The 25,989-nt window shown below is 45.7% G+C and overlaps 2 protein-coding genes and 1 long non-coding RNA gene across 4 annotated transcripts in view; 1 reads left to right on the top strand and 2 right to left on the bottom strand.

Annotated features, from left to right (window-relative positions):
* ATP8B4 (ATPase phospholipid transporting 8B4 (putative)) overlaps window positions 1-5,846 on the bottom strand; it is a 74,801-nt gene extending 68,955 nt beyond the window's left edge. For both annotated transcript variants that reach the window (XM_004937130.5, XM_040656494.2), the window contains exon 1: window positions 5,654-5,846. The gene's annotated coding sequence lies outside the window, so the exon portion shown is untranslated. The remainder of the gene's footprint in view (window positions 1-5,653) is intronic.
* Window positions 5,847-6,961: 1,115 nt separating this feature from the next.
* Window positions 6,962-12,539, top strand: LOC124417560. Its single transcript, XR_006932546.1, has 3 exons — window positions 6,962-7,081; window positions 7,173-7,306; window positions 10,961-12,539. It is a non-coding gene; the product is annotated as an uncharacterized LOC124417560 (long non-coding RNA).
* A 7,511-nt stretch (window positions 12,540-20,050) lies between these two features.
* Window positions 20,051-25,989, bottom strand: part of UNC13B (unc-13 homolog B) — a 209,332-nt gene continuing 203,393 nt past the window's right edge. Inside the window, exons 40-42 of the mRNA XM_046905963.1 lie at window positions 25,272-25,364; window positions 24,118-24,277; window positions 20,051-22,580 (exon numbers count right to left, since the gene is read on the bottom strand). Coding sequence (XP_046761919.1) covers window positions 22,295-22,580; window positions 24,118-24,277; window positions 25,272-25,364 — 539 coding nt within the window. The 3' untranslated portion in view covers window positions 20,051-22,294. The remainder of the gene's footprint in view (window positions 22,581-24,117; window positions 24,278-25,271; window positions 25,365-25,989) is intronic.

Genomic DNA, 25,989 nt, shown 5'->3' with positions numbered 1-25,989 from the left:
GACTCTCGGGGATTCTTGGGAGGGCTCGTTAAAGGCTAATCATGCCTGCATGGGTAGAAAGTCTATGGCTGAGGATAAGGCAGGAGCCCAGCCTGTGTAAGGCTCAGATCAGAGAGCCCTTTGTAGCCCAGGTATTGCACAAGACCTCCCGTTGTTATTTGCAAGGCAGTGGCTGCCACGGACACGTATGCTATATCTGGTGGCACCTCAAACACCACCATGTGTGCTACTCAGACACATCACCAAACCAGCTCACACCACTGAGGAGCTGGGGTGCCCGCAGTGGAACCCTCTGCTCAAACACACTGATGACATCCAACCCATTTGGGACCAACAAAAAGCCTAAGTGCTGTACAGAGCCTCCACTCTGGTGTGCACTCAGGGGAGAAACAGCACTTTTAGCATGATACTACATGACCCTAAGGGCCGTGTAACGGCTGTACGCAGTGTTCAATCTCCACTGGTCATCTAGAGGCACTCTGGCCTTGTGCTCTCTTTATGACCTCTGCTGCAGTGGGACAGCAAGCACCAATGCCTGACAGATGTGCCAAGAGAGGCACACAGGCAAAGGAGGCACTGCACTTCGGATTTCTAGCCAGTAATCATAGGAACAGCGTCCACCACTCTGGATGATGCTGCAGAGCAGCTGCAGCCCCCATCAGGCACGAAGGTGGTGGGAGATCCCCATATCTTCAGGGACAGATAACTTATGCATTCCCTACAGCATCACCTATGGAGCTGGGAATTATTTGCCCACCTCCTCATGCTTTACTTTATGTATTGTTCTGACAAATAGCCTTCACATGAGAAGCTCAGGTGGTGCTCTGAGAGTTTTCCTTTATATGTCACGTCACATCCATTATGCTCATAAAGACATTAGCCATAATTCCAAATTAAACACACCATGTGTACATACATCAGCACTGCCTCTTTTCCAGGTGACAGTCACATCTATCCTGCCAAGAAAAACTCTGAGGCAACCTGCTGCCATCCATGATATTCTCCATAGTACCGACAGTCTCTTATGTACTTTGAGTTATCATTTTATATCTATACCGAGCACTGACAAATGAATAAGGAAAACTCAACCTTGTGGCAAAGGAGCACGGTCAGGATGGAGTCGGGGGAAGAAAAGAAAAGAGAAGAAAAAAAGGCACTTTAATAAGGCACGGGGAGCCTGGTGCATCAGGAAGAGAGGAATTGGCTCCCCTCTGAACAACCAGATTTTGGCTAATTACCCAAAGATCTGAAACAGCTGCTCTAATGCACCCTGACATAGATATGCACAAACCCACTGATTTCCCCGGAGATTTCCCCAAAGAAACTGCATGGCATTTCCACCAGCAGATTGCTCTTCCTGTACAGAATGCCCTCTGCAGCAAAGCGGCAGCACAGGGCTCTGCCAGCACCACCACAGTGCAGGTGTGCCAGGGCCGGATGCTGGCAGACTTTGCTTCCATTCACATCGGGCTGTGCCTCCCTTGCTCTCCAGGTGTTTAGCAGAAACACATGTTCCTCTGCACTCAGATGGCTGAGAACAAAGGGCCGCATTATTCTCACCTCTGTGCTTAAGCGGTGAATTCCCATTAACTTGAATAGAAGTGGTGCACAGAAATCCCTCTGCAGCCATACAAAGAAAGAGGAGTCATTGGGGCTGTGTGCAGGGCGGAGAGAAGGAGGTGGGCACTCTTCCCCCAGAAAACTGCAGCAATTTAAGGAAACCTAGATAGGGACGATGCAATCATAAACCATAGCCACATTGTCTGCTGGGGGGAGATGCAGCATTGCAGGAGGTCCTCTGGTATGAAGATCCTCCTGTCTCAAAGGGGATGCAGGAGTTGGACTCGATGAGCCTTACGGGTCCCCTCCAACTCGGGATATTCTGTGATTCCCCATGGAAAGGGAGGCAGGTATTTAACTTAATCCCCTGTTCCCCGTGTTAGGATTTGTCACACGTTTTGTTTTCACTGCTTACAGAATAAAAGCCCCACCAGAAGAGGAGGCATATGCTGCTTCTGACAGCAATCAGAGCTGTTGCCATGTGCCTGCTGAAGGCAACGATGTGCAGCCTGGAGAGAGGAATATGCTGCAGAAACCACACAACAGGAAACTAAATCAGACTCTGAGAGACAAGAAGGAATGAAGTCAGGTATCAGCAGTGCTGTGTGGTACCACGTGCCTCATCCAGGGAAATAGGAATACTTTTCTCATCACGTGCAGTTATTTCCATTATTTCCCAGTCTGAGTTTTTAACTTCCTTGCAGTGTTGAACTGTGGTGGGAAGCACAGCGCTCCTCATACAGGACATGGCACATCCTGAGCCCATCACCCCGCTGTGGTATTGGTGCCCACAGTGCACAGTGCCCACACTGCTCAGCATCTGATTCCACAGTGAGAGGAGAGGAGAGGAGAGGAGAGGAGAGGAGAGGAGAGGAGAGGAGAGGAGAGGAGAGGAGAGGAGAGGAGAGGAGAGGAGAGGAGAGGAGAGGAGAGGAGAGGAGAGGAGAGGAGAGGAGAGGAGAGGAGAGGAGAGGAGAGGAGAGGAGAGGAGAGGAGAGGAGAGGAGAGGAGAGGAGAGGAGAGGAGGGAACTCAATTTCAAGAAACCTAATAAGTCCAACTTTCTAACCACTTCAGGTCAAACCAAAGAGAGCTGTGAGCACAAGGCAGCAAAAGGCTTCATATGTGAATTTAGGGACCTAATAGAATGAAGTGAAACAGCCCAAGAGAGATATGTAAATGGTACTGAAAAGCACAAGAAGCCACTGTGTTGGAAGTGCTTACAGGTCTGTGTCTTGTTCATATGGAACGTGCTTGACACCCCAACCCTGTGCAAAGGTAGAGCCCTTGGGGAAAAAAAGAAGGGGAAAAAAAAAAGAGTGGGTCACAGACCTTTGAGTCCACCAGGACACTGCAACAAGGACAGAGGGGTCTGGAAGAGGAAAGCAATGGGAAGGATCCTAATCACAGTGCAACACAGTGATGTGCTGCAACCAACCGTAAGTTAAGTGAAATCATTGTTCTCTCACACCTGTATTCATACTTTTCATAGTGCTGTAAAGCCAATGGTGCAGATTTAAGATGGAAAAGTAAAATAAATCTTATCTGTCTGAGAAAGGAAATGGCAGGTGGGTGAAGGCTTGGCAACAGTCCTGATAACAGCAGTATAAGCTGCACACAACAACTCTTGCCAAAGAGCTGGGAAAAGGGAAGGTCTGCTTAGTGTTAAACCAGTGGGTAATCCAGGCGGCCTCTAAAACTACAACCCCCAGTAGCTACAAGGGCAATAAACTCAGGATCCCAAACAGTGGAGCAGGAAGGAAACAATGGATGAAAGCATAACACTGAACAACCAATAGAGGTGGGCAAGAAGCTGCACAGGCCCCTGGACTGAGTCAGGGAGTGTAAAAAAGATAGCCAAGGAACATGAAAAGGAGCCTTGTTCACATACAGGTCGCAGTTATTGGCCTTGTCCATGGGCCACGTGTCCATCATTGGCCTTGGATTCAACACAGTATTGTGCAGCCCCAGCCCAAACGTCTCATACTGCTGTTCATCACGTGGGGAAAACCAAGGACTGTGATCTACTTTCTTTTCCTCCTTTCGATGTTCCTCCTTGGGGTACAGATTTGGAAACACTGGTAAACTACATAATTCAACTTCTGAAGTGGGAAAACCGGTCTTTAAAACATATTTGTATTTAAATGTATCCTGTGGTTGTGGACAGTAGGGCAGAACTCACCTCTCTGAGCTTTCCAGCCTCATAACGAGGGCACTCATGTGACTTTTCACCATCATCACTATTATCACCCTACACATATACAAGAATCAAATCCTCCTCCTCCTGGAATCAGTGCTGAGCACGTGCAAATATCAACGGGACTTGTGCTGGACATACAGTTGTAAGAGGTTGGACAACTCTGTGTGCTAAGCACTGCCACACAGGGCATGGAACGTGTGACACGGTGGCCTTTCCAAAGCAGACAAACAACTGCTTAGCGCTGGGGACCTGTCTATCTGACAGCAGTGAATCATTCCTGGTGATGCTGGAAGCATTTTTCCAGCCTGACTTGAAGAGAGTTATACTCCCAGCTCGACTTTGATGTCAGCAAATGACTGCACTTCACTGTTCCCTGTCTTCCAGTTATTATTTTTTCCGTCTAAGCCTGGAATAGCGACTTTCAGTTCTGCTAAGATGTATGTAGGTCATGAATATGTTAACAACCAGAGCCAAAGTGAAAGTGCAGTAAGTCATACATCTCACTAACCAGAGATCCACAGAGAGTTTTTACTGCTAAGAAAACGAAGGCATCCGCTTCAAAGGAAGCAAACAGATCCTCCTGTAATGTGAGCTGCAGGTTATTTTGCTCTGGTTGTTTGCAGCTGAGTAACTCAGAAAGTGCCTCTGTCACTGATCGTATGGCCTCAACCTCTCCTTTAAATGTTATTTCTGAAATCATTTATCATTTGCAGGAATATAGGTTAAGGTCAGTGCAGCATAAAAACTGCCCTTCCCCTTGTAAGCTCACTTAGAAATTCATGCTGGTTTCTGTGGGACTTTCGCTGGTGCCAGCGGTACCTAAATTGTCATGTCTCCGTGGTCGGGGAGAAGAGCAATGCTGTGCTGTGAAAATCCTTCTTCAGTACAGGGCTATGGAGTCACACTGCTGTGTTAAGGGTGGGAATATATACCAGATACCAGGGAAGGATGTAAGATAGCCTCCATCAGAGAAGCAAGGATTCTGGGGGAGAAGTGGCCATTTTTATCTGTAACTCAGAAGATACTTAGGACGTGTTTCATCTAACCAGACCTCCACATTCATAAAGTCTTTGGCTGCCCGTAAGTTGGCCTACTAGTTTCACGCCTTTCAGTCCCAAAGGCAGTGAGACCACAGAATGATAGAATCATTAAGGCTGGGAAAGACCATTCAGATCATCCAGCCCAGCCCCCGCCTACCCCCACCATGCCCACTGACCACATCCTTCAGAGCCACATCTACACAGTTCTTGGACACCCCCAGGGACGGTGACCCCATCACATCCCTGGGCAGCCAGTTTCATTTATCACTCAGTATACCACAGGCCAGAAATCAGCACTCACTAAATGGTTCGTTGGCCACTTTGCGCTCAAGTGCATCTTCTCTGGAGGCAGTTACGATGCAAAACCTTTTCTGATGGAGGCAAGACCATCCCATGTTTCATGCCTTCGTTGTAACATTAAAATGCAGTCACCAGCAACAGTGGTGGAGAAAACAGTGAGCGTGTTTTAGATTCGGGCACACAGAACACAGGTATGGGTCTCTCTTTGGATAATACAAACAGAAAGAGAAGGGCCTAGACCTAAAGCCAGCAGAATGAATGCACGCTGTCTCATCTCACCGACTTTGGTTTACTGAAACCCCTCGATTCAGTGGTCCCAACTCCCTCTACCTTTGGGTGTCGCTGATAGAACAAAGCCGGTGCTACATAAAGAAAACCCAGACACAAGAGCCATTCTCCAGAACCAACTCTTAGAGATGCAGCACGATCCAACACGCAAAAGAAAAACAAAAGGAAAACAAAACAAAACAAAAAAAAAAAACCAGCAAAAATAACTGAAATCTGGGCTCTTCTGAAAGGTTCTACTTATCTTCCAGGAGAACAAACTGACCTACCTGGCTGTTTGGTGCTGTCTTCTCTATCTGAAGCTGTTTGTCAAGACAAGCGGGAGGATCGTGCCGAGCACCATGCAGGGAGCTGCAGCCTCTGTTCAGATCCCTATGGGATAATTCAGCAGGGCTGCTCCCCAGCGGGGCTGCGAGGCTCCCCTGGGAACGCTGCGCTTTCCAGGTAGACCTGCCCAGGGACAGAAGTCACAGGATGTCCTGGTGTGCTTCACGTCCTCAGCAACGGCCGCGGGAGGAAAGGCAGTTACCCAAGCTGTGGGTGGAACATGGCACAGCATTGCACTGGGTAAATAACAAGAATTGATCCTTGGACTCAGGTGAGACAGGGTGTTAGGAAGGTCGATACCATGGGTAGGACTCTGTATTTCGCCTGAGGAATGCAACCTTAAGAGCCTTTTTGCAGTGAAAGCAGTAGCCAGGGGTGTAAACAGGACATGGCATTCGACTGTCTGCAGTCAGGAGACTTAACTTTCTCAGGCAGCGCACAGATGGGGACGCTCAAAGGCGAAAGATACTCTTCCTCTAAAACATCCCACTGCCTCCCTGAAGGACATTCAGCTTTTGGCATGAAAGCAGTTACTTTGGTGCCCCCGTCAACCTAAATTAGAGATAACAACAGTGGTTCTGAGGCAGGGAATGACAGAGCCAATCTAAAAGATCACCTTGTAGAGCGTAATGTGAACATGTAAGAATAAAAATAAGTATCTAAATGGCATTTATCAAGCCACACTGGCACTGCAGACTCTCCTGCAGTTTCCTACAGTGCAAACTGCGGCGCTTGCTCCCAAACCGCAGCTTGCTCCTGTAGGGCTCTTCTGTCACCTGCTTTGAGGTTTGATGATGTCTGGCTAAAAAATAATCACAAAAAGCGACAGATTTAAGTACATAGAGATGATTTTAAAGAAGCAAAGTTAATTTTTGATGTGCCTTCAACAGGCCAAATCACTGATGTGGAAGGCTTTCTAAAAGGTACTTCATATCTCCTTAACCGTGTGGTCTGTTCTTTAGTGTTGGTTTATTCCCAGCTAATGCAGAGTCTTACCAGAACCTCTACTCTTTGTAGCCCTTGTCAAATTAAATTCCTACTTTGGTTTTTCATTGCAAACATGGCAGTGAGAGCTACTGCTTTATGTGAAGTTCTCCCAGTAGGTAATGGGCCATGGTTACATCCAAGAGGGTCACACAAGCACTGGAAGGATAGCAAACTGAGCAAACAGTGAAATGAGGCTCAAATCCATTCTCGTGTCTGCGTCAGATTCTGGATGAGTCACTCGATACTGTTTTCCTTCTCTTTTCTTGTTTTCTGTTGCTCCCTCAAGTGATCAGGACCACGAGACATTTAGGAGCACATGGGTGACATCTCAGCACATGAGAACTGCTGGCATGTAATGCAGGCACGGTTATCCCAAAGTCCTGGTAAATGCCATTCTTAGAAAAGTGGAATTCTGACCCTCTCTGGAGGGGGTAGGAGTGAATAATCTTTTTTCTGCTCACTTTCATTTTCTAGGGTTGGTACATGACACTATTTTTAAACCAGAAAACTGTCTCCCAAAGGGAAGAAGAGATGCCACAACACTGCAGGATTCAGGTTTGGTATTGACAGCAACATGCCATCCTCCGCACCCAGTGTTGCAGCTCTGAGTAAGCATGTGGGCAGGGAGCCTTTTGCACAGCACTTAGGGTTGGTCTTGGAGGATACACAAAATTACAGTCCCTTCCTGTCGGTGCTGTTTGGGTCACTAAAGGAAAAATAATTTCAGAATAACAATGGCTAATAACTTAGAATGAAAAGTACAGCTTGAGACGAAAGTTATTAGTGCATGAGAACTCCATTTGTTTGGAGAGAAAAAGCTGCTGTTTGAGAATGATGCAATATTTAAGGTGGAAATAAAGAAAAGAAAGACGTTCTGCTGCCTCGTGGGAAATGGTTTTGCAAGGACAGCACACACGATTGACTCTTCCCTAAATCACTCCCAGATCTTCCCCCAGGATTTCCTGGAAAGGAATCCTTTCAGAAGTTGTTGTGCCCTTCATAAAATATGAAGTACCAGGGGGCGTCTCCTTTCTCTCCCATCTTCTACCTGTCTCCAGGTTCTAGATCATAGGTGGGACTTATCTTGTTCTTTGTGAATTCAGTCTGTTTTAACTGAGTACAGGGTCTCTCCATGCCCACGTTCTGCTTTAGAAACATCTTTCTGTGTTGCAGCTTCCTCCAGTAGGAGCAGTGTGTTGGATGTGGCAACGGTGGGTCACGGAGCCTCACCCCTCCACCAGTTTGCATGATGATCATCCTGGAATATAAAAGTTCAGCATCACACTGATGGATGAAGTAGAAGAAAATGAGGTTTTGCCCTCTATGGGATTAGCTGATGAGGGGTTAAAACTGCTATTTCCTGCTTATCTGGTGTCTGAACCTTGGGGGTGGAAATCCCTGATGTCAGCACCAAAAGCAGCTGAAGGAGGGGGTCTGGTGGCAGCAGGATGGTCCTGTTTTGGATAAAGGCTTTGGGAATAAGATGATGGCACTTCAGGACAGAATCTTGAAGGCTGCAGTGCCCAGAGTGAGTCCTGCTGCTTCATTAACCATGAAATTAATATAAAAGTTAACACCCCTGAGTATCATAATGAGAAGAACGTGCTGAACATGTATGATTTTAGTACTCGACTCTCCACCCAAACGATGTTCAACATCATGCCATGGAGAGAAACAGGTATGGTTCAGGTTATGAGGGAAAGTATCTTGGAGAGAGAGAAGAGAAAGGGGGAATAGAGAAAGGAAGAGAGATCAAAGGAGAGAGACGGAAGGGGAGATGGGAAGCTGTGCTCCTCTTCCTCCTCCAGAACAGTGATGTCTTCTTGGCAAGGGCTGTGCTTTATCTGTTGGGGAAGAGCACACAGGATACCCAGTGTTTTGCCTGCACTGCTGACATGCATTTATCAATGGCAAGCCCAATCTGTGTCGTGTGTTGCTGCAATATATCTTATTTTTTCAGTATTTGTGAAACTGTCCAGTGAAAGTCCTGAGAGGACTCAAAGGCAAAGTCAAAACTGTGCTTTTGTTGGAAGATTCTCCTGCAGATCCAGGCATGGACAAAACCACTCGAAATGGTGACTGGTCATAAAACACAGGTGCATCTATCAGCCGTGTGATTTCACTCAACTTTTGGACGAGGCCAGCCCTACTTCATTCCCTAGGACCTGCTCTGCAGGTGCAAAGATTATACAGATTATCAGTAGCACGGTTCAATGTCTAACAGTGTGTAGTGCCTGAGTGTGAAGAGAAAATAGCCATCTTGAGTTAAGGGCTCTTCAGTTCAGACCTGTGGGGTACAAATCTCCCTGCAAACAAAGTGGTCACGTCACAAACCATCAGTGCAGCTTTACGAGACATTGGCTTCAATGAGACAACCACCCTCAGGAACACCTGTATGATTCAGGGGTGACTCAGAAAAAAAGAAGAAAAAGGTATATTTGTCTGGAATTTCAGTCAGGTTGTTTCCCTTCCCTCACTCACTGCAACAGACATCAGAACACTGGCAGCTCAGTACACTGACAACAGAGCTTTTCAGCAGCAGAGGTCTCAGTGTGGCTGCACAAAGGCTTGTGTTGGCACAGCCCATGGGGCAATGCACTGTGATGCCATGGTCCAGGGTACAGTCAGTTGTGTGGTGAAACCATGGAGAAATGTGGCAATAACATCATCAGAACAGTCTCCATTGGGTGATGTGGGCCGGAGAGTGGATGTTCCTGAAATGTGGGAAGAACAGAAGTCCTGCTGCTGAGTATTCTTGGCTGTTTAGTGAGAACCCTCTTTTGCGGAGTACATTTGCAACGAGGCAGCTCTAACTGGTCTACAGAGACACGATCCAGTTCTCTGCAGGGAAATCCCATGTATATTTGAGACAGCTACACAAACTCACTGGCAGAATTCAAGGCTCCTCCTGAGAGATGTGCTAGAAAATGCTTCCTGACGTTTAATGCCAAAGACGCTGTAATGAGGATGCAAACAGCCCTTCACTCCAAAACATATGAAGGAGTAGCACAGGAACCTGGGGAGGGACAGCTCTGTAGGAATGCTGTTGTTCTTGATTAGGATGCTGGATGCTTGTTGGACAGACTGCCTGATGCTTGCACCCCGATCAGAAATAAAAATAAGACATGCCAGAACAGAACGGTTGTCACAATCCGCATCTAAAAGCAGCACATGGCCATGTATCACTGCAGCCCACTGCTGTCACGGGAGCTGCTGACCCACATTTCATTTTTCACTTTTGCAATGGTGTCACTGTCACCTTGCAGTGAATTTCAGGAAGATTTATGCACCTCCTTCCCAATGGCTGCTGCGAAAAGTCTCTGTTTCCTATCAGTGCATTAGAATGCCAATGAGAAGGCCTTCAAAGCGACTGTTTCTGAGCCTTCTGGAATGTTTCAGTCAATGCTCAGCACTCGAAGAGAAACTTTTAAGTGCTCTGAACTACCTTATTAGCTGTACAAGGTAAAGAGCACTACAAGAAAAGAGCATTAAAAGGCAGGAGAGAGGTCTTCATGAAATACCAACCAAAGGACAGCAACTGAACAAAATCTGTTCTCAATAACGTGAACCTCATCCTTAGATAGGCATAAACGGTGTGTTCAGAGCTCTTGTTGCTAGAGGACTGCCAGGGCGAGCTGTACAGTCACAATCAGCTCCACTTTTTTTGCACCTGAAGCCACCATCATTAGCAGGAGTGGTACTTAGCATCATTAGCACAGTCCATGATTTGCATTGTTCATGTTATGGGATCTTGAACTTACAACAGGATGATAAATCACACTTTCACCCCAATCACCCTACTCCGTGTGAGCAATGAATTCATAACCGTTTAGTACAGAGAAAATCCTACAGCTGGAAACATTTAAAACATTATTACAGCTGATTGCTGGCATATCTCTCTCTAGCACCATCTATCCTGAGTTAGCCAGAGCTCTAAAATGTTACAAAACATTCTTAATGAGCATAGCATGCTAATTACAATAAGGCTCTTTAAGAGCAACATAGTGCATAAGTTCTTATCCCCCAAAATGTGCTACTGTGGCATAGAGCTGGAGATGAGAGGAATGTGGGTGGGAGCACAGAGGTAAGACACGTGCACAGAACTGGCTTTCCATCATGAAGGGGTTTTGATCATGGCATGACAAGGTGACAAGGCCATAATCAGAGACAACAATATCCATTCTAGTAGAAAAGAAATATTTCCCCATTTCTGTACATGTTTTTTTTTTTTTTTGTCCCTGAGAGTGTTCCTTGCATTCCAGGGACCGGAGATGTTGAGAGATGCAACCTCAAAGCTGCTGTGAAGACTCCTGGGATAAGTCACCTGGCCACCAAAATCAACATTTGGCTGAGCTTTGCAGAACCATCACACTTCCTGCCCTCTCCCACCTCCTCTCGAGAAAAGATGAAGGCTCGATGTAACAGGTGCCCTACTTACCTGCAGCTTTGATCTCTTGCAACTCTCCGTTAACAGAAGTTGGGAGTGATTTCTGAGGGAGCCTCAGAGCATGTGTATTCACAGCCTGGAGAGCTGCTCTGCTTTCTGGGAGGGCTGGCTTTATGAGACTTCAGAGGAAGGAGGGGAGGTATTTTCCCTGTGCCGCTCCAGTTTTCCTCCCTGCTGCTTCTGAACTCTGTCAGCCTCAGGACCTCTGATGTTTCTCAGGACAGACCCCACAGTGAACTTCTCTGAGCGACACCCAGGGGGTAATGCACTCACAGGAGGCTTTGGCTTTCCCTGCAGCCCCAAAGATAAGCTTCTGCAATGCATCTGCAGCTCCCGGTTCCCTCAGCCAGGCTGGGCTGTGAGCTGATCCAGGCCCAGTGAGCAGTGGGCACATGCCATACAAGAGAAGAGTCTGTGTCCACCATGACCTAAGCTCTGACACAACAGCCTGGACCAGTGGGTGTGCCCACTGCGAAGCCAGGGCTCTCCTGCAGTCCCATGGACCATGGCAAAGCATGCACACAGTATTTGAGGGGTTGGATCTCCCCACCAAACCCATCCCCATATAACTGCAGTGCCCTGTTTGCAAAGGTTGCACCTGTACCTTTGCAAATCTCCAGGCATTTCCAAATCTCCAGGCATGAACCATGGCTGCACACCAACTCCTACGCTGCTGGGTCTTGGCCTCCCATGTAATCTCACTGCTGGGTGCCATGCCCATGACTTCTTACCATAGAATCATAGAGTGACTTGGGTGAGGAGGGACAGGTTCATCAGGTCATCAGGTTCTAATCTTTTCTTCTGGGAGGAAACCTGAGTAAATACTGTTTGTCCATTCTCCAGATGTCTGTGTGTCCTAGAATCAAAGAATCATTAAGGCTGGAAAGAAGACTGAGATCACCTAGTCCCACTGTCCAACCCGTGTCCACCTAGACCAAATCATGGCCTGGGCAAGTGGAGGAAGATGGGGTCTTCATGATCGAACAGGACACCCAGGAACGGCTGAAACTGCCACGTTAGCAGAGCTGTGCTCCCAGTCAGGTCTAGTGGTTGATTTAATGCCTGACAATCAACAGAGGGGTATGTGCCATGCTGCTACAACCAATGCCACCACCGCATTCACAAAGAGACGGGAAAGTCAGATGGCCTTGCTGCAAGAAAACTAACTAAAGTTTGAGTCATTATCAAACCTTCATGCAGTTTCATGGCAAAAGTAGTAACGCTTCCATTCTGCTTAGGATATTTTACATTAAAAATCTCTGTAAATTATTTCGGCATCAGAACTCACAAGAATTCAGTAGTGGTAGTACTTTCTGACATGGCCCTGCAACTCACCATGAAATGTCCTCAAGCAGAAAAAGGACTGAAGGTTTTTTTCCCAGTTGATCATTTCTCCTGATTTTTTGTCATCTGTCACGAGCCTTTGTTCCAAGTTCCCAATAAAGAACTCTTTGTGCTGCATTTGAGCAATGCTTGTGCCAGACCTCTCTCTGAACTAAAATAATACCATTAACCTGGCACAGAGAACCCTGTGGCTGGCCGGAGTGGCACTGCGCCAGCAGAGCTGCACTTGCAGGATCTCATCCCTGTATTTCTGCACCACGACTGTATCACTGTACACCAATGACCTCGTAATGGTCTTAAGCTGCACGAGGGGAGGTTCAGGTTGGATATCAGGAAAAATCTTTTCTTCAGAAGCGTGTGGAGGCATTGGCACAGGCTGTCAAGAAACACGGAGATGTGGTATTGAGGGGTGTAGTTAGTGGTCATGGTATAGGAATGGGTTAGGGTTGGACTAGATGATCTTAGAGGTCTTTTCCAACCTTAATGATTCTACGATTCTGTGACTTTAAGTAGCACCCATAACAGAGGTAATAATTTACTTATACAAGTGACTTAAAGTAGGACCCATAACAGAGGTAATAATTTACTTATACAAGTGGTGAAGAACACAGACCATGACTCAGGCAGGTTGGTGAAGCAAGCACATGGGAAATCTGCTTGTGCTGCTGTGCTGTGGATGAAAGGAGGATTGCTCCCACACTGTTTAACAAGAAAATGATTTTGTCCTCACTAAATGCCTTACGACAGAATTTCAAAGCATTTAGTTCTGCAAAATGGTCCATTACATGGTTGCTTAACTCCTACACCACGCCAATGACACATGTAATACAGAACTGTGGGGGGATCCCAGAGACCTCTGTATTCTGGCTTGAAAGATGAACTGAAAGCCACACAGTCCTCTAGAACTGTTTCTGCTGCAGAGGTAAACTGTCTTCTTGATTGTTCTAGAACGAGATACTGAATCTGCTGCATTATTTGCAAAGTTAGCAACAAGGAAAGAAATTCCTGAAGATCTGTGGTTCGTATTTATAGTAGGTGAAAATACGTGGTGGGAAGGACCCATTAGCTGGCAAAAATATCCGTCCTCAGAGAGCTGGCCTTTCCTGCTTACTTATCACGAGCAGGTAACAGGATTAAGATTGCTTTCACTGGAGAAGAATGACATGGGAAGGAGATGCCAAAGGATGGTGGAAAGCTATTTAAAGCTGGGTGGAAACTCTGCAGCGCCATCAGTCAGCACGAAAGTACTTCTTGATCCCCTGATCTGAGCACTTATGGAAGATGAAGTGAACAGATCTATAAGAAAAGGGAAACTTTGTGTTACTCAATGCCTATGGAGGTGGACTTTTAATTGCTGATCAATCTCTGGTGCTTCACAGGAAAGGTGGGAGAAGGAGACAGATACACTTTGTTTTACATCTAAGCAGCTGTTCAGTGGGATGGAGAGGGGGAATACTGCCTGATCCTTCCAGGAGATGTCTGAAACACTGAAGCATAGGAATTGGTAATGGTTTGTAACCTGACATTTCTTCTTTCTGTGGTTTTGGACCTAATTCCAAGCTGATTGTTTGGACAATGCAGCGAAACCTCTCAGCCTCTCCTGCTGTGAACACCTGGCCTTCTGCCACGAGTCTGTGATCAATAAGAACCAGAGACCAGAAGCTTCAAACCAACCAAACTGAGGTCAGAAAGCTAATCATGTCTAAACTGGTAACCACCACAGCAAAACACCAATGGCTGATCTCCATTTCTTAGTGCTTTAGCGGCAGGAAAATGGATAAATTCCTTGGGGTGGTGACAGTCTAATTCCCTATTAAGCCCAGCACAGAGTTAACTGGGTGATGCACCATGGTCCATGCAAGGCAATAGATGAAACTGAATGACCTAGTGGCTCTTCTCTGGCTCTGATATTATGGATGTTAAGCACTTTTGCAGTCCTTATTGCTTTGATGAGGTACAGGAAAAGTCATAACAGTTTGCAATGACTTGGGATTATAAACTATGAGAGAACTGGTGGGCTCCTCTGCCACTGAAGGAGATGGCTTTTCACAGCTCCAGAGAACTGCTTTTAAAAGACATTCTTGTGACACTTTCCACTGAATCATGCTTTTCTGTCAGTCTTAGCACTTAGTTTACTGATTAGCTCACTCATTGTACTAGAAGAACAGTGCTTTACTGCACAGACATGAGCTGCTGCTGGTTTGGGCATGGCACTAGAGATGGAACACAAGTAATGTCAAGGAGCAAAACACGTTTCTTTCTCTCCCACCACCCCATCCCACTTCATACAGAGAACACTGCACGTGGGGTATCCTTTCAGCATCTAAACGGAGGTTATGAGAAAGAAGGGGACGGACTCTTTAGCAGAGTCCATTGTGATAGGACAAGGGGAAATGTTCCAAAGTAACAGAGGGGAGAGTTAGACTGGATATAAGGACACTTTTATAGTCAGAGTGGTGATGCTTCCACTGACACAGCATCACTGAAACATAGAAGCAGGGTGTGACTCGTGAGCTTGATAGCAGAAGGGGTTTGGTACATCATCCTGAGAAAGAAGATTTCTCATGTTTCCCCTTTTCAGGACTGCTTCCAGAAGGGGGGGAAAAAATCACTATCTACAAATCTGTAAAGCAAAACTTCCTCCAACAGAGGTTTCACTTTCATTTCCTACCTAACTTGTTCTTTTGGAGGATGGATTTCATGGCATGCAGGCACCAACCAGCCATCCGAAGCCTCCACACTAAGATCATTCCATGAGCGGTGGAGGGGTTTTGTTAATCTGGATTTGGGCTGAACAAACCAGATGTTCTCCAGCTGGTTTTCCTCACTCCAGTTTCTAGGCTGGACGACAAGCTCCCCCTGCAGAAGAACACGCAGTGATGTCTCATGCAGCACGATATGAAAGCACGGTGCTTTGGAGGAATTGCACGGAGCAGCTTCTGCTGCTGTTGTACAGCAGTTCCACATCCAGTGCTCACAGTGGTCTCAGACTGCCCTGCTCCTTTTGCTTTGAGGAGAAAAGAGATAAGGAACAAAAGTGAAAGAAATACCCATACTGGGGAGGGAGGCTTTGTTGTTTTTGTGTTTTCAATTTATTTTTTTTTCAGAAGTGGGCAATAAACTTTCCTGAAGCACAGAGGGACTTTGTTTCTCCAGACTCGCTCCTCCTGCACACAAAGGGAATGCATCGCTGCTGCTGCCAAGTTCTGAGAAAACCTCAGCCACTGTTGTGCAGGTTTATTGCATCCGTGATGGTCATCCTCTGAACTTCCTCCCCGGATGAAAGAGAGGACCTGACCTGGGCTTGTGTTCAGCAGGCGCATGAAATAATTCCAAATAAGGATCTGCAGCCCAGCAAGTTCCCCAAGAGGATAAAGTGACCATGTTTAGCAGTGACTGAAAGCAGCTCTTGGACTTCATCACCTCTTGCAGCAATCTGCGTCTCCAGCTATGACTTAGGAGATAGCCAAATCGTAGCAAATATGTTATATTTTCTGCTTTTGAGGATGCAGACAGACAAGGCTCACCCTCCTAGGATTGCTGAACTCTTTTTGGCTGACAGTTGTCATTACGGAGAGCTAGCAGATGAGCTATTGGTGGAGAGCTGGTATTCATAATGGCATTAGCAGATGTGGAAACTGACAGGTTTTGTCACCACATCATCACAAGGACGATAAAAGGAGGTGTTATTCTGGGTTTGCTCCCAAATAAGCAGTGAAAATACTGAAAAGAGAAACTCTTAGAAGCACGATAGCCCAGAGAATAGCTATTTATAGTTCAAATGCAGTAGTTAACAAGGCTCTGTATGGCGTTGATTTCTGAAACAAAAATAAAAACCATATACTGAGAATAATGCAGAGATAAATAAGGACTGGTTAAGTTTAATCTGAATTAATCTTGTCAAGGGAGCAGAGAAAATATAAAGGTTCTTTGAGGCACAGAGGCTGAAACAACAGAGGGAGGAAGAGCTGCTTTGTGCTTTTTCATGGCAGAATTTGAAGGCGATGCTTTGGTCTCAAAGCGAAATCTTTATGGGGCTGTTTGTGATGAGAGCTGCAGGCTGCTAGCATCCCAAGTGAGAGAGCATCACTGAACAAAGGCTTCGCCTCCCAGTATTCCGAGTCTTGTCTGATATTCCTTGAAATTTCAACGTTTACATTATTTATCACATCATCTTACATCGTACCGAAATAACAAATGCCATGCTTCCAGGCTTCTGCGTGTCATCTGTAGGCTGCCAGAAGCAAACATTCTTCCTCCCCAGCTCCAAACTGCTCTCATTTTTCTAATTTCTTCATTGCATTCTGCAGTACACAGAAAGTGCTAAGAAATCAGCTCAAGTATCTCATGATCTTTTGTGTGTGCAGCGACAGGCAGGGCGGCAGCTGTGGGCTTTGTGGCACTGCGGGATGTGGTCAGTGGGCACGGCGGGTTGATGGTTGGATTAGATGATCTTCGTGGTCTCTCCAGCCTTAATGGTTCTGTGATTCTGTGACTTTCTCAGCTCAGACTGACAGATGTCACTGGGGTCTGGGATTGGAGAAGCACTCCTCCCCTGCCTGCTTTTATAGCCCTGTTTGACCTGGGCACGTTTAGGAGTGAGAAACTTGCTAAGTGCTAACGTGGACCTGGAGGTTTGTCAGCCTGTGGGTTCTTTGCACTGGCAAAGGTGGAGGTTCTGGGAGTGGAATAGCAGTGGGCAAAGTGCGTAATGCATCTCAGTGGGGAAGCGGTCCAAGTGACTTCCAGCATCTTATGCTAATCTGAACAAGTGTGCAGTGCTTTATGAAAAAATCTTGAGGGAAAGAATAAAAACAGCAGGATGGGAAATGAGACAGAAAGCAGCGTGGGTTTGACAGAGGTAGAATACGCAGGTCTGACTTGACCTTTTCTCATGAAAATGATTCCCTAGCTGTAGCCTGACAAAGGTGTGCATTTCTGTGAGCTGCCTTCACTGATTCTGAGATGTCTTGGGATCTTCTCTGCAGGACTCTTAGGGAGGCTGGAGGTGTCTGAGGGTGGTGAAAAAACTCTGGAGCTGATATCAAGTAATTGGACTGAGCAGAGTGAGAAGCCCACGAAGGCAGGAGCTGATACAGAGTTCTTAAGGCTTGGGGAAAAAAGTGCTGCAAGAAAGGCTGCACACCAAAGTGGACGCCCAGAACTACACATGGATGACTGGAGCAGAAACTTTGCCAGCTCTGCTAAACTGGACAAAAGCACCAGAAGTGAGGAAAGTGCAAATAAATGATGCAAAACCACACTGTGGTGCAAGAACAAGTATTTCTAGATTGGCCATAAATCACTGAGACAGCCACTGAGAAGCCATCTGAGTAACAGAGGACTGAGGTTCTGAAAGAATCCCCCAGACACAGATAAATCCTTGTCCACATTTCTGGTTTGAAAGAGGATCTTATGGGATTACCCCCATAACCACCAGGGAGGGCTCAGACCCACAGGGGATGTTCAGTAAAGCATGAGGGGATACTACCAACCTCATTGGCTGCACTGCTCACGTTCACAGGTCTCACTTGTCTGGAACCACACAGGGGCAATGCCTAGGGCTTTCTCTAGAAAGGAGGAAATGAGAGTGTGAGGGCAGAAAAGGAAACCCCACAAGTAGTGTGCCTTCCTTCAGTGCCACTACACCACCTCCTCCCTTTGTGCTGCTACCCAGAAACTGGAGAACTGAGTCCTGTGCCCAAAATGCCCACTGCCTTCTCGGTATGTCTGAGTCTCTCCCCAGGAATCCCATTCTCCTGCCCGCCTTCTTGTCTTCATCCATCAACTTGCTAATCTCTTCCAGGATGACTGATAATGCACCCTCCCAATCTCTGCCCCCAGGTCTCTGCACTCCCATCACTAACCCAGAAACACAGTGTCCTTTCCCCCAAGGCCATCCCATCCCCATCATGTGCTCACAAGCATGCACCAAGCCCTTTGGGTCCTCCTATGTTACACCTCCAGCTATTTTTATGACAGTGTGTATCACAGCCCTGAGCTGGCTGGAGCTTTAGGAAGGAATTTCCCAAAGAACAAAAAACCTGCTAAATTCAAAAGCCAGCCTTGCTTTCTTTCCATCCATGCAAAATGATCTCATCTTTTCAAACAAAGGTTAGGGGGGAAAAAGAAAAGGATTGTTAACTGAAACTCTGCATGGTGGTTTCTTTCTTTCTCTGCTTTCTGGTCTGCGTTCTGAATGCTGGATGGTGCTCTGGTCCTCATAGCTCAGAAAAAATACACATACATGGAAAGGGTTCAAAGAAGGGCAGCAAGGGTTATCAGAAGTTTGGCATAACTCAGTAAACTGGGACACGGCAGCCCCAAAAGGTACTCTTGAGGGGTGGGGTATGGCAGATGTCTGCAGTAAGGGTGGCTGCTAAGGGTGGATAGGACCAACACAAGATGGACTTTTGGTCTGAAATCAAACCACTCCTCCCACAGATGCAGCAGAAGGACGTAGGGTCAGCACAGTCAGACCAGTGGCAGAACACACCCATGTGCCTTCAGCACCCAGCTCATCTCCCACTTCTCCTTTTGAAAGTCAGTGTTGCGACAGTCCAGACTCTTCCTGGAGTTGCAACTTACCACTGCTGGAGCTTGTCACCTTTGCCATGATGCTTCTATCCCAGCCAGTGATTTTTATATAAGCATACTATTTAATTCATATACGTGTGTACAAAACACTATGTAAATGCAGTAATTTATATATTTTCTGTATGTTCTAAATTACACATTTATCAATATACTTACTAGGTATGTATAATTTTTACATACAGTGTAAATCCAGCTGTCATTTTGAGGAGTGTTCAGAAAGTAGAGTGAAGAGAGACACGTGCACAACACCCTTTTGCTACCACCAGCATGAGAGGAAGTCCAAATGCAAATGTGAATACGTTTTCTGGCAGGAAAGAAAATCTGTAAGTGTGAAGAATGGATGTGAATCCAAGGCATGATGCCAGATGGGCCACTTTAGATAAACATATTACAAAGCAGCAGTTACAGAAACTGATTCTATGATCAAAAAGTTTACAAATTTGGTTTGCAGGACGAGCACCAGGCTGGTGGGTAAGCAATATACAGAATCTGGGATTCCCAGCTCTGCTAACAGCCAAATCTTCTCCCTGTCCAGGCCTCTTCCCCTCCCCATGGATACAGATTGCAGTTTTCCTTTGAAAAGCTCTTTATGGGTTTCTCGGCACTTTAATGCTTGCTGAAGCAATGGCCATTGAACATACCAGCGAGTCAGAAACTCGTGTCCATCTGACTGCATTGAAAGGGGTCACTGAATCTGTGCTTCAAACAGCGCTTCAGGTGACATGCCATCAAACTCAACTTCCTCCATAATGGAGCTGGAAACAGAAACACAGCGACAAGCTTGGCCATTAAGTAGCTGAGGTACTTGCAGTCATGTTGCCAAGCACGTCACATAAGGAAAAAGTTGCATCCCAGAACACAAAAACCGAGGCCTGCATCATTATGAATTACAAACCTCCGAGTTATTTAAGCTTTTTTTGCTTGAAATTGGCAGCGTCCCCCAAAAAATGAGGAGAGGGAGTAATTTACTTGACAACAAGAAGGTTTATTCTTTCATCTCATCAACATCATCTACATAGTATTAATGCTCATCAGACTGAAAGCTGTCAATCCATTTTGGTATACAATTATTTTTCTTCACGTGTTATTGGTAAGGTACCCTACTGCCTGCCCGAGGCTTCCATTTAGCACCAGCAGGAGGCAATACCTGAATACAAAGGAAACTCAAAGGCAAGATAGGCAAACAAAAGGAAGTATGCTAATTCTCTATGTTTTTCTGTCTCAGTGCTCTATCAGAAGCCAAGAACTCCAGGAAAAGACATCAAAGACAGAGGTACTCTACCACAGAGTAAGAGGGAATTACCTGACTCATACACTGTGCTGGGCATCTACAGTACTAAGGAAAAGCCTACGTACTACATGAGAGTAATTTGCAAAGTTGCAAGTAGCAATTCTAACCTACATGATTTGGCAAGCCCAATCACAGTTATACTTCAACAGACAACTCCAGATGCTGCTAAAAGAGTTTATTAAAGACTGTACTAACAGTTCTCGTAACGATGGCACGTACAACAACTCAGAGCTGTGACAAATAGCGTGAAGTTTAGGAGAGCACTACCGTAGTACACCACAGACACGAACGAAGCAGATGTGCAGTCTCAACTCTACAAGCAAGCCCATGGAATACAGCAGTCATATCATACAGCTGTACAAGTGTCAGACAAAATAGAAAAGAAAATACAAAAAAAAAGGAAAAAAAAAAAGTCATTCAATAGCCAGTCCTTGAATTTATTGACAGTATTACAGTACTTTATGGACAAGGACTGGCTTGTTCCAGCTGCACCTTCCACAGTACAAGGGCAGCTGGAAATAGCAAATATCCCCTTAGTGAAGAAAAAATCAAAAAAAACCATACCTGGTTACAATCATTACTCCAGAGCTTCCTGTTCACAAAATTTCTGACATCCCCACAATCACTTTGCTCAGGACGCTGTTTTATTTTGCAAGAAAACAAAACTAGTATGGTTTTTCAAGATAGTGCAAAAATATTTTCAACTGTATCATTAAATCACAGATTAATGACGATCAACATGGATCAACCACGGCATGGCCAGCAGCAGCTTCAAGATCAGAACCAAACAGACCTGCTGCCCCTCCACCTGCACTTAAAAGGGTGAGTGCATGCAGAGGGGAGACGTGTAGTTCTCTTCCAAGCCATTATTTCTGGGTTTATGAGGAGGAATGGCCTCCAGGGTAACAAAATGCTACAGAAAACCTGCAAGTATTAAATTATAAAAAAGAAATAAAACAAAACAGAACAACAAAAAAAAAACCACAACCAACCAAACAAAACCAGAGCAACTCCCTAACAAAAGAATATTGAAGTGGAAAAAGTAAATAGTAGCCGTATTATTTGTAATGGCTGTGATGTTGTTCCCTTCCTTATCAGGTTGGTCATGGTAGTCAAAGTGTGACTCGTGGAGCTCAGCAGCTTACAGCACCCACATGGTGATGCAGGATTCCCAGCAGCACGTGGGGATTTTATATTCTCTACAACACAGCATCTAGTTACAATGCAGGGCAGCTGCATCCTGCTCCTGGTGTGTTGCCTTTGCAGTTTTTGGCTATAAGATCTTAGGCCCTCTGCACTTGTTCCACTGGTCATGTTCATGCTCACAGCAGCACATCCACAGCTGTACATTCATTTGGGGTACATCTCCAGAGCAATTTGCAACTTCTTTTTTTAAGCAGACGTTGAGGTGTCTGCGTAACAGATTGAGACACTAGTGCACTCTGTGCAGGAACACCCTTTGGCAGCTCCACAGCACATGAATTCAATGAGATAACTGTGTTTTGCCAAACCCCCAAATCACTCTCCCAATTTCCATGCAGTTGGTTTGTTTCGTAGTGTGATTATGCAGAACCTTTTTAACGTCTGCCAGTTTCAGAGGATAAAATCACAGTGCTGCGTATCAACAAAACCCAGCATACCCAGCCTGCAATATAAAATAATTTATATACACAAAGCAGAATTTGCATCTTAAATAGGAAGAGATTGTCTTGTTCTCTACGATGTCTTATCCAGCTACTAAAAAATAAATAATTCACATCAGATTGATGGATTTGTTTCCTCTACGGCACACGTGCGCTATTGGAGCTGACAAAGATAACATGAAAAAACCTTTTGTAATTAATAAAAGAGGACTGTTGAACACTTGCACATATTGGCACGAGGCAGAAGAGAAAAGGAAAGACCACACAGCTCAGCTCAGGTGCCTTCCTCAGTGGAACGGGACTCAGATTTCAACTTCACAAATTCTTTTGCAACCTCATCGTTGGTTCTTTGGGAAAGAATCCTCAGGACTGTAAGTCCAGTCTCATCCATGTGAATCCTGCGCCCCAGAGGGCACCAGCAAGCACAGCTTCCTTTGTCTGCTATGTCTCTGAGCTGCATCACTGCTATGCCAAGCACCCGATCCTCCCGAGCAAAGCAGTAGTCCTTCACACAAACTTGGAGCTCGTAGGCATCAGGGCCATCCTCGTTCCCCAGTATGCTGAAAAACACAGGAGATTACTGATCAGAACACATCCATTCCTCTTAAAAAATACATTTTAAAAACATGTCAGAGGCTGGGTAAAGCGCCAGATGAGCCATAAAAAGCTCCTTTCTACAGAATCATAGAATCACTGGAGTTGGGAGGGACCCTTAAAGCTCATCTGGCCCAACTCTCCTGCAATGAGCAGGGACACCAGGTGTCCCTGGTGCACAGCTCCATCAGGTGCTCAGAGCCCCCCCCCCCCCCCCCAGCCTGACCTCGGGTGTCTCCAGGGATGGGGCATCCATCACCTCTCTGGGCAACCTGTGATACTGCCACCATTCACTACCATTTATTATAAAAAAACTCTTTTTTCCTGTTTAGAGAGGCAAGAATACAACATATGGTGTATGCATATTTTTGCTGTTTCATAGTTGATAAAGACAACGTGGCTATTTGAAAAGAAAAAAAAGAAATGACTCTTTTCAAGTTGCCTTTGCATGTGTGTGTGTGTGTGTGTGTGTGTGTGTTAAACTGCAAAATGAAAAGAACATAAAAGACATGCTAATAGATTTTCAACTTAGACAACTGTAAACATTTCTGCTCCTGCTAAGGGTTGTTTCATTTCAGTAATTAATATTTTAATTAGATGAAGTCTTTGTTGATGATTCAGAACCTTCCATTAAAGCATCAGCTAATAAAAATACATTGCCAAACTTTCTGATGTTTCTAAGGCTAAAAGAAAAAAAGGCACAATAATTTCTTCACTCAGAGCAAGTCTGCCTTTCTCCATATTGAATAAATATCATACAGCCAGTCTGTCTCTCCTGGGATGTTTACAGTCTTGTGCTGGTCACTGCTTCTCTCATTCACAGAATCCCAGAATGGTTTAGGATGGAAGGGACCTCTGGAGGTCAGCTGGTCAGCTGGTCCAGCCCCTGCTCACGCAGAGCCACCCAGACTTACTCATTCTCACTGCACAGCTGGGGGAAGACTAGCCTGTAGCTCCTTTGGTTGAGCCTTCCAGGAAGGGAGACGGCCTTCTAATAATGAAAGCCAAGTAAGAGGAGATCAGTACTCTGTGTTGAGGAAGGCGGCAACTGCCAACAGATCCAAAGGCTATAACCTTGGAAACAGGGATACACAAGTTTGCAGAGCACGCCCCATAAGTCAAGTTGGGATAAAAACACTCATTAGGAACTAAAACCACATCCATCATGAACTTTTAGCCTCAACTCTCAACAACAGAACACACAAAGTTCATTAAAATGATGGAGCACAGTAAAATATGTGGACAGGACATATAACACAACTCCAAAGGTAGCCAAAGGACACTGCTGGTGAAGAATGATTACCAGCATCCCACCCACAGCAAAATCTCCCATCATCTAGCTTTTCCTGCCAAGACGCCTGACACTGGGCCAAGCTGCTGGTTCAAGTACTGCTCTGAGCCCTGAGCAGCCTGTCTGTGGATGCTGGAAAGAAAAAAAAACACAATCTGTCCACTGCATCTAAACATGCCAGGTCAGATCCTCAGGCTATTTTTCACACTTACAAGTGAAAGGTTTCATTGTATTTGGGAGCCCAGTTGTTGCTTTTTGACTTGGTTGTGAACTTCCTCTTCTTGTCACTCTGGTGAGGCCCAATCATGGTGATTTCAACGAATGGACGGAACATGCCTGATGTCTGCCACTTCAGGTCGTTGGCTGCCACAACTGGAAAAGAGCCACAATCTGCTTTACAACGAATGCTCATTTGTTCCCATCGCTAGCTTTCCGCTCGGATCTCATTTCGGTTCCCTGTCCAACCTTCAACCCATGAGCTGTGTCTTTTTTATTTGTTTATTTTTTGTCTTGTTTGAATTCTGCCCAGGGAATCTAAAACTTTTCTCTTGCCATGTGCACATTGAAGAAACTCATCAAAAAGCAGGCACACATGCAGCTCTGACTGGTCAGTGTTTAATTCTATATCGGCTGTGGAATGAGAAAAAACAGGGCATGGAGGGGGCTGATACTGAAGTCTGTTGAAAATGAGACTGCAGGTAAGGCAAACAAAGCATATGAGCTGTGGGTGGTTTCAGAACTCACAATTGTTAGCTCTTTAATTCCCATACTCTCACAAGAAGCATAGAAAATATCTGTGAACTGCACTGTGGTGTAGATTTACCCAGGAGAAGAGAGGGCTGGAGAGCTGTTTATACATATCTTTAGAGGAAATTAAAGTAGTTAAATATGCTGCACTCAAGCAAAGGAGACGAAGGAAGAGGAAGCCTGAGATGAATCACTGCTTTGGTTATTTTCAGAGCAGCTCTGCTGGGATCAATTTGGCCGTCAGGACGGAGGAGAGCAGAGGCCCTGACCTCTTACTGGTTCTGCAGTTTCTCAGTCTACACTGAGCAGTTTCACACCATCGCTCTGCCATGCTGCTCTGTTCTCTGCAGCGCATGCTAAACTGTGGGGCCTGCCAGAGCCACCATCTGATTTGTTTATTTCATGTATCGTCGCCAATAAACAACAGGACTCTACACTGCCATGTCACTCGCTAGACTGGACAAGCTCAATTACCATGTCCCTGCATGTTCATGATGTGAAACAGGAAAACAATTTTGGATCCACATCACATGAGTCTGCACAGAAACACAATGACTTCCAAATGGAAGTTTGCTTTGATACAGACAGAGCCCGAGCAGTAACGCGTATCTGCCCCTACCTTTCACTGTGACCTTGTGTTCCCCAGTTCCTGGATGGGTATACAGGTCGATCTGTATGGACACTTCACCCACAGGGTCATCCACACCAGAGGCTGTTGGAAGAAAATTGGCACGCATGCACCGTGCACACACAGATTATTGCTTATTGGTACCCATCTTTGACTCACTGGCCCCAGCAGACAGCAGTGTTCTCACACCCTCCATAGCCAGATTTTTCAGTCAGCACTGGTAATAAAATGTTAATGCAAACTGACAGGCTTGCATGCCCAACAAGCATAAACACTAACTTTTTTTGCACTCCACCGTAAGAATCACACCCTATAAAGTATTTTAAAATAAATTAAGCTATCTAAAACGTGACAATGAGCCCTCTCAGAGAACAAGGATCTTTTTCAGAGGTTCCTGCCAAGCTGTTGTATACACATGCAGGCATTCCAGTGGTGGGCAGCAGCATTTCCATCAGAATTAGGGATGAGGATTAAAAAAAATAATCAAAAAACAAATAAGCACAACAGAACATGTGAAGGAAGTTTAGGGGAAAAAAAAAAAAAAAAAGACAAAGATGTTAGCAATTAGCACTGAGCCATAATGCAGTCTCACCCTCCAAGGTTTCCATGCAGCACAGCAGATAAATGCTGTTACTCTGACTGCCCCCACCTGCTTCCCTTCAGTGGGTAATGAGAATCCCTTAACTGCTGTACGCCAAAGAGGATGAGA

This window comes from Gallus gallus, chromosome Z, assembly GCF_016699485.2.
Source record: "Gallus gallus isolate bGalGal1 chromosome Z, bGalGal1.mat.broiler.GRCg7b, whole genome shotgun sequence".
Taxonomy (NCBI): Eukaryota; Metazoa; Chordata; class Aves; order Galliformes; family Phasianidae; genus Gallus; species Gallus gallus.
Note: the sequence above shows the minus strand (reverse complement) of the source record. Positions and strands in the feature narration are given on the sequence as shown.